Genomic DNA, 12,530 nt, shown 5'->3' on the forward strand with positions numbered 1-12,530 from the left:
ACCCAGGGTCTCAAGCTTGATGACGAGTTTGGAGGGTACTATGGTGTTAAATGCTGAGCTTGGAGTGGGTCTAGGGTGTCAGGTAGGGTGGAGGTGATATGGTCCTTGACTAGTCTCTCAAAGCACTTCATGATGACAGAAGTGAGTGCTACGGGGCGGTAGTCGTTTAGCTCCGTTACCTTAGCTTTCTTGGGAACAGGGACAATGGTGGCCCTCTTGAAGCATGTGGGAAGAGCAGACTGGGATAGGGATTGATTGAATATGTCCGTAAACACACCAGCCAGCTGGTCTGCGCATGCTCTGAGGACGCGGCTAGGGATGCCGTCTGAGCCTGCAGCCTTGCGAGGGTTAACACGTTTAAATGTTTTACTTACCTCGGCTGCAGTGAAGGAGAGTCCGCATGTTTTGGTTGCGGATCGTGTCAGTGGCACTGTATTGTCCTCAAAGCGGGCAAAAAAGTTATTTAGTCTGTCTGGGAGCAAGACATCCTGGTCCGTGACTGGGCTGGATTTCTTCCTGTAGTCCGTGATTGACTGTAGACCCTGCCACATACCTCTTGTGTCTGAGCCGTTGAATTGAGATTCTACTTTGTCTCTATACTGACGCTTAGCTTGTTTGATTGCCTTGCAGAGGGAATAGCTACACTGTTTATATTCGGTCATGTTTCCGGTCACCTTGCCCTGATTAAAAGCAGTGGTTCGCGCTTTCAGTATCGTGGTTGGGAATGTTTTAATAGTTGCTGTGGGTATGACATCGCCAATGCACTTGCTAATAAACTCGCTCACCGACTCAGCGTATTCGTCAATGTTGTTGTTTGACGCAATGCGGAACATATCCCAGTCCACATGATCGACGCAATCTTGAAGCGTGGAATCAGATTGATTGGACCAGCGTTGAACAGACCTGAGCGCGGGAGCTTCCTGTTTTAGTTTCTGTCTATAGGCAGGACGCAACAAAATGGAGTCGTGGTCAGCTTTTCCGAAAGGAGGGCGGGGGAGGGCCTTATATGCGTCGCGGAAGTTAGAATAACAATGATCCAGGCTTTTACCAGCCCTGGTTGCACAATCGATATGCTGATAGAATTTAGAGAGCCTTGTTTTCAGATTAGCCTTGTTAAAATCCCCAGATACAATAAATGCAGCCTCAGGATATGTGGTTTCCAGTTTACATAGTCATTCACTGATATGGATTAGGGGGAATCAGGTTGTATGTTATAACTACCACAACTAAAACAAAACACATAAACTGGATATTGTTTTTGTCACTGGTTAGCGGACAACTTGCAGAAGACAGTGGGCTACATTGTATTTGTGTGTTGCATTTTAATATGGGGGTCACCAAAAGAGAGGCAAAACTGTTTTGTCAATCACTCATATCAATTATCACGTTGAAGTCAATTGTGCAAGAGGGGGGAGATGAGGTTGCATGTCCTGCTAAAACTAACACAGCAACAAAAAAAAGAAGGCTAGCCTGAAGAAGTTAGGCTAGCCTGAAGAAGTTAGGCTAGCCTGAAGAAGTTAGGCTAGCCTGAAGAAGTTAGGCTAGCCTGAAGAAGTTAGGCTAGCCTGAAGAAGTTAGGCTAGCCTGAAGAAGTTAGGCTAGCCTGAAGAAGTTAGGCTAGCCTGAAGAAGTTAGGCTAGCCTGAACAGGCGTCTCTTGAACTTTCTGAGAGTTACTGTTGTAAAAGTGGTTTGGTGTCTCTAGCTTGAACGGTTCAAGAGTTACTGAATTATTTTATGCTAAGTTATAAAGAACAGGGACTGTGGTTGAAAATTAGCCGTCTGGCTAAAACCGCCACTTTTACTGAAACGTTGATTAATGTGCACTGTCCCTGTAAAAATAAATCAACTCAAACCTTCAGAAAGTATTCAGAGCCTTGACATAGTCCACATTGTTTTTATTACAGCCTGAATTTAAAAACAATTATTAAATAGACACAATACCTCGTAATGAAAACAACATGTTTTTAGAAATGTTTGTACGTTTTATTGAAAATTAAATATAGAAATATTCAATTGTTACAAGAATTAACTTCCTTTATGTTTCATTTAACCAATTCAATTAAACACTCTGTCCACTCCTAAGAATTTGTAAGACCCTTATTTGCATAAAATGGACAGAGACCAGTCTCAAAACCAATCAGTAGCGTTTATTCTCGAGAGTACTGAACATGATACAATTTACCACAGGTTGTAAACTGAAAATTAGTTTCCGAACTGTCCCGTCTCATCACCACTCCGGTACAATGGCAGTGTAGTTCTCAAGCCTTCCCACACCAGTTTAGATAATGTATGACCGAGCCAAGGTCTTCCTGTGTAGATAAGCATTCTAGCCAGTCTGACGATAAATTCATTCGTTTCTACCAAGGAACAGACAGCCATTGTTCTAATTCTTGATTATATTTACACACATTATATTCAGTACTAGGATTAAAAGAAAATTCATACATCTATACAGTAACATAATAGTTTTCTGATTAGTCAGTCCTGATTGAAATGTATACATAATTAGTAATTATTGATCAAAACTCCCTCAATTTACATCAGTATACACACCCCTGAATCAATACTGTGTAGAAGCACCTTTGGCAACAATTACAGCTGTAAATCTTTCTGGGTCTTTGAAGGGCCCTCCACGCCTGGATTACAGCTGTAAATCTTTCTGGGTCTTTGAAGGTTGGATTGGGCCCTCCACACCTGGATTACAGCTGCAAGTCTTTCTGGGTCTTTGAAGGGCCCTACACACCTGGATTACAGCTTTAATTCTTTCTGGGTCTTTTGAAGGTTGGATTGGGCCCTCCACACCTGGATTACAGCTGTAAATCTTTCTGGGTCTTTGAAGGTTGGATTGGGCCCTCCACACCTGGATTACAGCTGCAAGTCTTTCTGGGTCTTTGAAGGGCCCTACACACCTGGATTACAGCTGTAAATCTTTCTGGGTCTTTGAAGGTTGGATTGGGCCCTCCACACCTGGATTACAGCTGTAAATCTTTCTGGGTCTTTGAAGGTTGGATTGGGCCCTCCACGCCTGGATTACAGCTGTAATTCTTTCTGGGTCTTTGAAGGTTGGATTGGGCCCTCCACACCTGGATTACAGCTGTAAATCTTTCTGGGTCTTTGAAGGTTGGATTGGGCCCTCCACACCTGGATTACAGCTGCAAGTCTTTCTGGGTCTTTGAAGGGCCCTACACACCTGGATTACAGCTTTAAATCTTTCTGGGTCTTTGAAGGTTGGATTGGGCCCTCCACACCTGGATTACAGCTGTAAATCTTTCTGGGTCTTTGAAGGTTGGATTGGGCCCTCCACACCTGGATTACAGCTGTAATTCTTTCTGGGTCTTTGAAGGTTGGATTGGGCCCTCCACACCTGGATTACAGCTGTAAATCTTTCTGGGTCTTTGAAGGTTGGATTGGGCCCTCCACACCTGGATTACAGCTGCAAGTCTTTCTGGGTCTTTGAAGGGCCCTACACACCTGGATTACAGCTGTAATTCTTTCTGGGTCTTTGAAGGGCCCTACTCACCTGGATTACAGCTGTACATCTTTCTGGGTCTTTGACGGTTGGATTGGGCCCTCCACACCTGGATTACAGCTGTAAATCTTTCTGGGTCTTTGAAGGTTGGATTGGGCCCTCCACACCTGGATTACAGCTGTAATTCTTTCTGGGTCTTTGAAGGTTGGATTGGGCCCTCCACACCTGGATTACAGCTGTAAATCTTTCTGGGTCTTTGAAGGTTGGATTGGGCCCTCCACACCTGGATTACAGCTGCAAGTCTTTCTGGGTCTTTGAAGGGCCCTACACACCTGGATTACAGCTGTAATTCTTTCTGGGTCTTTGAAGGGCCCTACTCACCTGGATTACAGCTGTACATCTTTCTGGGTCTTTGACGGTTGGATTGGGCCCTCCACACCTGGATTACAGCTGTAAATCTTTCTGGGTCTTTGAAGGTTGGATTGGGCCCTCCACACCTGGATTACAGCTGTACATCTTTCTGGGTCTTTGAAGGTTGGATTGGGCCCTCCACACCTGGATTACAGCTGTAAGTCTTGCTGGGTCTTTGAAGGTTGGATTGGGCCCTCCACACCTGGATTACAGCTGTAAATCTTTCTGGGTCTTTGAAGGTTGGATTGGGCCCTCCACACCTGGATTACAGCTGTACATCTTTCTGGGTCTTTGAAGGTTGGATTGGGCCCTCCACACCTGGATTACAGCTGTAAGTCTTGCTGGGTCTTTGAAGGTTGGATTGGGCCCTCCACACTTGGATTGTGCAATATATTCTTTATGCTTTTCAGAATTCTTCAACCTCTGTCAAATTGGTGGTTGATCATTGCTAGACAACCATTTTCAGGTCTTGACATAGATTTTCACTTAGATTAAAGTCAACTGTAACTTGGCCACTTAGGAACATTCACTCTTCCTACACACTGTCACTCCAACACACCCACCACAACTCACTAATCATTTATACTCACCCACTCACATACAATCACCATACAGCGCATTAGAAAAGGTTTCGGACATCTTGACTTTTTCCACATTTTGTTACGTTACAGCCTTATTCTAGAATTGATTCTGTTTTTTTTTGTTATTTTTAAACTTGTTTTCGCTTTGTCATTATGGGGTATTGTGATGTCATTATGGGGTATTGTGATGTCATTATGGGGTATTGTGATGTCATTATGGGGTATTGTGTGTAGATTGCTGAGGATTATTTATTTATTTTATCAATTTTAGAATAAGGCTGTAACAAAATGTGGAAAATGTTCAGGGGTCTGAATAACTTCCGAAGGCACTGTATCTACCTCCATCACTCCCCTGTCCCCTTCCCCCTATACATATCTACCTCCATCACTCCAGTATCCTTGTCCGATTCCCCTATACATATCTACCTCCATCACTCCAGTATCCCTGTCCGATTCCCCTATACATATCTACCTCCATCACTCCGGTATCCCTGTCCGATTCCCCTATACATATCTACCTCCATCACTCCCCTGTCCCCCTATACATATCTACCTCCATCACTCCAGTATCCCTGTCCGATTCCCCTATACATATCTACCTCCATCACTCCAGTATCCCTGTCCGATTCCCCTATACATATCTACCTCCATCACTCCAGTATCCCTGTCTCCTTCCCCCTATACATATCTACCTCCATCACTCCAGTATCCCCTTCCCCCTATACATATCTACCTCCATCACTCCAGTATCCCTGTCTCCTTCCCCCTATACATATCTACCTCCATCACTCCAGTATCCCTGTCACCTTCCCCCTATACATATCTACCTCCATCACTCCAGTATCCCTGTCTCCTTCCCCCTATACATATCTACCTCCATCACTCCAGTATCCCTGCACATTGTTAATATGGTACTGACCCTGTATATAGTCACCTATACAGTGGCTGTATATAGCTACTGACCCTGTATATTTTGAGTCATTCATGTTCTTATCACGTGAGGATGTGGTTTACATCCTAGATAGCAGGCCATTGGCTGCCATCATCACCAGGGTTATGTACGGCAGGTCTGATTGGTTCCAAGTTTAGCAGTTCACATTTTTGCCTACTACTAGTAGCTGATGATATGCGTCTGTCTACATGTAGGATGAAGGTGCTTCTCCACCTGCATTTGTTGCTGTTTGGGGTTTTAGGCTGGGTTTCTGTACAGCACTTTGAGATATCAGCTGATGTAAGAAGGGCTTTATAAATACATTTGATTTGATTTATGATGCGTCATTTTAACATGGTTCAGCAGCATGGTACAGCCCCAGACAGACACCTGGGACATGGCCGGGGACGAGGGAGGCGGGGCTCTCCGGGTTCCACCTGAGCTGGCAGCCAATGAGGTGGTGACCAGACTACTGGGAGACAACCAGCAGCTCCGAGGTATGTCACTCACACACCACTGGAATACTTTCTTTGATCCACAATGAGACACAGATTGTGTATGTGTGTATATATACAGTGCCTTGCGAAAGTATTCAGCCCCCTTGAACTTTGCGACCTTTTGCCACATTTCAGGCTTCAAACATAAAGATATAAAACTGTATTTTTTTGTGAAGAATCAACAACAAGTGGGACACAATCATGAAGTGGAACGACATTTATTGGATATTTCAAACTTTTTTAACAAATCAAAAACTGAAAAATTGGGCGTGCAAAATTATTCAGCCCCCTTAAGTTAATACTTTGTAGCGCCACCTTTTGCTGCGATTACAGCTGTAAGTCGCTTGGGGTATGTCTCTATCAGTTTTGCACATCGAGAGACTGAAATGTTTTCCCATTCCTCCTTGCAAAACAGCTCGAGCTCAGTGAGGTTGGATGGAGAGCATTTGTGAACAGCAGTTTTCAGTTCTTTCCACAGATTCTCGATTGGATTCAGGTCTGGACTTTGAATTGGCCATTCTAACACCTGGATATGTTTATTTTTGAACCATTCCATTGTAGATTTTGCTTTATGTTTTGGATCATTGTCTTGTTGGAAGACAAATCTCCGTCCCAGTCTCAGGTCTTTTGCAGACTCCATCAGGTTTTCTTCCAGAATGGTCCTGTATTTGGCTCCATCCATCTTCCCATCAATTTTAACCATCTTCCCTGTCCCTGCTGAAGAAAAGCAGGCCCAAACCATGATGCTGCCATCACCATGTTTGACAGTGGGGATGGTGTGTTCAGCTGTGTTGCTTTTACGCCAAACATAACGTTTTGCATTGTTGCCAAAAAGTTCAATTTTGGTTTCATCTGACCAGAGCACCTTCTTCCACATGTTTGGTGTGTCTCCCAGGTGGCTTGTGGCAAACTTTAAACGACACTTTTTATGGATATCTTTAAGAAATGGCTTTCTTCTTGCCACTCTTCCATAAAGGCCAGATTTGTGCAATATACGACTGATTGTTGTCCTATGGACAGAGTCTCCCACCTCAGCTGTAGATCTCTGCAGTTCATCCAGAGTGATCATGGGCCTCTTGGCTGCATCTCTGATCAGTCTTCTCCTTGTATGAGCTGAAAGTTTAGAGGGATGGCCAGGTCTTGGTAGATTTGCAGTGGTCTGATACTCCTTCCATTTCAATATTATCGCTTGCACAGTGCTCCTTGGGATGTTTAAAGCTTGGGAAATATTTTTGTATCCAAATCCGGCTTTAAACTTCTTCACAACAGTATCTCTGACCTGCCTGGTGTGTTCCTTGTTCTTCATGATGCTCTCTGCGCTTTTAACGGACCTCTGAGACTATCACAGTGCAGGTGCATTTATACGGAGACTTGATTACACACAGGTGGATTGTATTTATCATCATTAGTCATTTAGGTCAACATTGGATCATTCAGAGATCCTCACTGAATTTCTGGAGAGAGTTCGCTGCACTGAAATTAAAGGGGCTGAATAATTTTGCACGCCCAATTTTTCAGTCTTTGATTTGTTAAAAAAAGTTTGAAATATCCAATAAATGTCGTTCCACTTCATGATTGTGTCCCACTTGTTGTTGATTCTTCACAAAAAATACAGTTTTATATCTTTATGTTTGAAGCCTGAAATGTGGCAAAAGGTCGCAAAGTTCAAGGGGGCTGAATACTTTCGCAAGGCACTGTATGTGTGTATATATGTGTGTGTGTGTAGAGGCGCTGCAGCGCAGCAACCAGGCCCTGCGTCAGCGCTGTGAGGAGATGGAGGAATGGCAGCGGAGGTCTAGAGAAGAGAGAGAGTTCCTCAGCTGTCGTTTCCAGGAGGCCCGGGCGCTAGTGGAGAGACTGGCCAGGGAGAACAATAGCCTCACCAGCCTGGCCAGCCCCTCCAACCCTGGAGCCAACCAAGGCCTGCTGGTCAACGGCCCCAGTTTCAGCCAGGACTCCTGCCCCAACTCCACCAACTGCAGCTCCAATGGGGGTCCTGGGAGGGGAGGGGAGCAGGAGAAGAGCTCAGAGACCAACGGAACCATGGCATCCTCACTGGTCAGTACGGAGGGAGGAATGTTTGGATTCAGAATACCTAATAAATTCTTGATGAATTCTGTATCCTGTTTAAGTAGTAAACATTATTATTATTTGCTATTTGAATGGAAGGAAATATAATTTAAATCAGTGAAATTCAAATGTCTCATCTTCTATAGTAGACATAGTCTATACAAATATACATCTATAAATAAATAGATGTACCAAATACCACGTTTTGTTCACTATGGGGAAAATACCACGTTTTGTTCACTATGGGGAAAATACCACGTTTTGTTCACTATGGGGAAAATACCACGTTTTGTTCACTATGGGGAAAATACCACGTTTTGTTCACTATGGGGAAAATACCACGTTTCCCAGAATGCATCAGCCTAACCCTCAAGTTTACCCTGAGTCCTTAAAATAAAAAAAGACAAAGAAATGTTTGGTAGAGAAGTGTTATGGTGTTACTGGCTCTTTCCATGAGACTGACCAGGTGAATCCAGGTGAATCCAGGTGAGACCTATGATCTCTTATTGGGTTTTCACACTCAACAGTTTCCCACGTCTATCAAGAATGGTCCACCACCCAAAGGACATTCAGCCAACTAGACACAACGATGGGAAGCATTGAATTCTAAATGGGCCAGCATCCCTGTAGAACGCTTTGGACATCTTGTAGAGTCAACATGGGCCAGCATCCCTGTAGAACGCTTTGGACATCTTGTAGAGTCAACATGGGCCAGCATCCCTGTAGCTTTGGACATCTTGTAGAGTCAACATGGGCCAGCATCCCTGTAGAACGCTTTGGACATCTTGTAGAGTCAACATGGGCCAGCATCCCTGTAGAACGCTTTGGACATCTTGTAGAGTCAACATGGGCCAGCATCCCTGTAGAACGCTTTGGACGTCTTGTAGAGTCAAAATGGGCCAGCATCCCTGTAGAACGCTTTGGACGTCTTGTAGAGTCAAAATGGGCCAGCATCCCTGTAGAACGCTTTGGACATCTTGTAGAGTCAAAATGGGCCAGCATCCCTGTAGAACGCTTTGGACATCTTGTAGAGTCAACATGGACCAGCATCCCTGTAGAATGCTTTGGACATCTTGTAGAGGCCACGCCCTGATGAACTGAGGCTGGCAAGAGGGGGTGCAACTCAATATTAGGAAGGTGTTCCTAATGTTTTGGACACTCAGTGTATCTATTCTAAGCACTAAGGTTAAGAGTATATGAACATTGTTTCTAGAGAAGTGATTTTCTTTAGTATCTGGAAGTGTGACTTGTCAGATTCAATTAAAATGAGTGGAATTTCTGTGAATTTCACTGAATTAAATTTGACTTCCTGTCACTCAAACTCTATATCCTGTGGGGTGTGACCAATTCAATTAGCATTTAAACTCATGAGTTGAACGTTGTTGAATTGAGCCCAACCCTGGTGGGTAGAGAGATGAATGGATAAAAGAGGTAGGAGAGAATTATCCATCCACACATTATGCTGCATTTCCTGGTTGACAGGTGACAGAGAGAGGGATGGAGAAGAGAGCAGAGGAGAATGAACAGATGATGCTCCACAGCTTGGTAAGAACCTGAGGGAGAAAGGTGTGTTTGTTAAATGCCATTAGTAGTCAGGTGAGAGAGAGAGAGAGGGATGGAGGAGAAGAGAGCAGAGACCATTAGTAGTCAGGTGACAGAGAGAGAGAGGGATGGAGAAGAGAGCAGAGACCATTAATAGTCAGGTGACAGAGAGAGAGAGAGATGGAGGAGAAGAGAGCAGAGACCATTAGTAGTCAGGTGACAGAGAGAGAGAGAGAGAGAGGGATGGAGAAGAGAGCAGAGACCATTAGTAGTCAGGTGACAGAGAGAGGGATGGAGAAGAGAGCACCCAGAAGAGAGCAGTGTTCTGTTAGTGGGTGTTCTGTTAGTGGGTGTTCTGTTAGTGGGTGTTCTGTTAGTGGGTGTTCTGTTAGTGGGTGTTCTGTTAGTGGGTGTTCTGTTAGTGGGTGTTCTGTTAGTGGGTGTTCTGTTAGTGGGTGTTCTGTTAGTTGGTGTTCTGTGAGTGGGTGTTCTGTTAGTGGGTGTTCTGTTAGTTAGTGTTCTGTGAGTGGGTGTTCTGTTTGTTGGTGTTCGTTCTGTTTGTTGGTGTTCGTTCTGTAGTTAGTGGGTGTTCTGTAGTTAGTGGGTGTTCTGTAGTTAGTGGGTGTTCTGTAGTTAGTGAGTGTTCTGTTTGTGAGTGTTCTGTTTGTGAGTGTTCTGTACTTAGTGGGTGTTCTGTACTTAGTGGGTGTTCTGTAGTTAGTGGGTGTTCTGTAGTTAGTGGGTGTTCTGTAGTTAGTGGGTGTTCTGTAGTTAGTGGGTGTTCTGTAGTTAGTGGGTGTTCTGTAGTTAGTGTTCTGTTTGTGAGTGTTCTGTACTTAGTGGGTGTTCTGTAGTTAGTGTTCTGTTTGTGAGTGTTCTGTACTTAGTGGGTGTTCTGTACTTAGTGGGTGTTCTGTACTTAGTGGGTGTTCTGTTAGTGGGTGTTCTGTAGTTAGTGGGTGTTCTGTAGTTAGTGGGTGTTCTGTAGTTAGTGGGTGCTCTGTAGTTAGTGTTCTGTTAGTTAGTGGATGTTCTGTTAGTGGGTGCTCTGTAGTTAGTGCTCTGTTAGTGGGTGCTCTGTTAGTGGGTGTTCTGTTAGTGGGTGTTCTGTTTGTTAGTGTTCTGTTTGTTAGTGGGTGTTCTGTAGTTAGTGGGTGTTCTGTAGTTAGTGTCCTGTTAGTTAGTTATTGTTCTGTTAGTTAGTTGGTGTTCTGTTAGTTAGTGGGTGCTCTGTAGTTAGTGTTCTGTTAGTGGGTGCTCTGTACTTAGTGTTCTGTTAGTGGGTGTTCTGTTTGTGGGTGTTCTGTTTGTGGGTGTTCTGTAGTTGGTGTTCTGTTTGAGGGTGTTCTGTTTGAGGGTGTTCTGTTTGAGGGTGTTCTGTTTGAGGGTGTTCTGTTTGAGGGTGTCCTGTTTGAGGGTGTCCTGTTTGAGGGTGTCCTGTTAGTGGGTGTCCTGTTAGTGGGTGTCCTGTAGTTAGTGGGTGTCCTGTTAGTTAGTGGGTGTCCTGTTAGTTAGTGGGTGTCCTGTTAGTTAGTGGGTGTCCTGTTAGTTAGTGGGTGTTCTGTTAGTTAGTGGGTGTTCTGTTAGTTGGTGTTCTGTTAGTGGGTGTTCTGTTTTTGTCCGCAAAGCTTCTATCGAATATTCTGTCTGTCCCCTTCCCACTCTCTCTCTCTATAGCCCTCAGAACGAGGGAACGGGTTTCTCCAGCTGCTGAAGAGCCACAAAGAGAAGTTGGATGAAGGGATGACAGATCTGAGGTTGAGGAATAAAGAGCTGGAGAAAGAGAGGGATGAGGGAAAGCGGGAGAGAGACTGCCTTCGTCGCTCAGTTGAGGAACTCAAAACCAAGCTGGTTCAGGCGCAGGTAGTGTGTGTGTTGTTGTTGTTGGGGTCATTCTGTGTAAAAATCCAACATTTAATGTAGGTCCTCCTGCAGAGGGACGCCACTACAACCTGGTTCGATTCCAGGTTGTGACCGGGAGATCCCAAGGGACGTTCACAATTGGCCCACTATCGTCCGAGTCAGGGGGAGGGCGGGGTCGTCAGGGGGAGGGCGGGGTCGGCAGGGGGAGGGCGGGGTCGGCAGGGGGAGGGCGGGGTCGGCAGGGGGAGGGCGGGGTCGGCAGGGGGAGGGCGGGGTCGGCAGGGGATTCCTAGTCTCAGCGCTCTGTAGCGACTCCTTGTGGCGGGGCGGGCTCCTTCAAGTTGACCTCACGTCGAACGGTGTTCCCTCTGGTTTGTCCGACTCCTGGGTTAGAGAGCAGTGTGATTTGGCGGAGCATGTTTCAGAGGACGTATGTCACAACCTTTGCCTCTCCTGGGCCCTCTGGGGAGTTGCCGCGCAGTCGATGTCGTAACAACGCTGGATACCACTAAATGAAATGGACTAAAATGTGTATGAAAATATTCAAATGGGAGGTAAAGAGCATGCTTGTGTTCCTTAGAGCTGTGATGTTACCGAGGAAACGGTTCAACATTCCGATGCCCCTCCCCCATCTGACAGGTATGACATCATTCCCTCGTCACTTCCTGCAACGCGTGTGTCCTTGTGTGCGCTGATGTTTCTGCCTCCTGTTTCCTCAGCTCCCACCTGGCCAAACTCACAGAGCAGCTACAAGCCACACAGTGCAGGTAAGAACTGTCTAGTGTCTCTCTATTTTGCCTTGTAATACTAAATACCTGTGTGTGTGTGGTGTGGTGTGTGTGTGTGTGTAGGTACAGAGAGCTGCAGGAGAAGTTAGATTCCCTCCAGAAGAGTTCAGCTCAGAGAGACAGAACTGAAGTGCTGCTTAAACAGAAGGACAAAGACTGTGCCCAGGTACACACACACTACACACTATACTACACACTACACACACACTACACACTATACACTACACTACACTAGAGAGACAGAACTGAAGTGCTGCTTAAACAGAAGGACAAAGACTGTGCCCAGGTACACACTACACGATACACTACACTATACACTACACACTACACTATACTATACACTATACTACACACTATACTACACTATACTACACAC

At 45.2% G+C, this 12,530-nt stretch overlaps 1 protein-coding gene across 4 annotated transcripts in view; it reads left to right on the forward strand.

Moving 5' to 3' along the window:
- The window catches only part of LOC139416977 (NF-kappa-B essential modulator-like), a 45,887-nt gene that overhangs the window by 2,962 nt on the left and 30,395 nt on the right, over positions 1-12,530 (forward strand). For 2 of the 4 annotated variants that reach the window (XM_071166204.1, XM_071166206.1), the window contains exons 2-8: positions 5,758-5,891; positions 7,618-7,949; positions 9,444-9,506; positions 11,181-11,366; positions 11,947-12,005; positions 12,086-12,133; positions 12,218-12,320. In XM_071166204.1, coding sequence (XP_071022305.1) covers positions 5,762-5,891; positions 7,618-7,949; positions 9,444-9,506; positions 11,181-11,366; positions 11,947-12,005; positions 12,086-12,133; positions 12,218-12,320 — 921 coding nt within the window. In that variant the 5' untranslated portion in view covers positions 5,758-5,761. The remainder of the gene's footprint in view (positions 1-5,757; positions 5,892-7,617; positions 7,950-9,443; positions 9,507-11,180; positions 11,367-11,946; positions 12,006-12,085; positions 12,134-12,217; positions 12,321-12,530) is intronic. The other 2 variants (XM_071166205.1, XM_071166207.1) reach the window with 1 other exon arrangement.

The sequence above is a fragment of the Oncorhynchus clarkii genome, chromosome 9 (genome assembly GCF_045791955.1).
Source record: "Oncorhynchus clarkii lewisi isolate Uvic-CL-2024 chromosome 9, UVic_Ocla_1.0, whole genome shotgun sequence".
NCBI classification, from domain to species: Eukaryota; Metazoa; Chordata; class Actinopteri; order Salmoniformes; family Salmonidae; genus Oncorhynchus; species Oncorhynchus clarkii.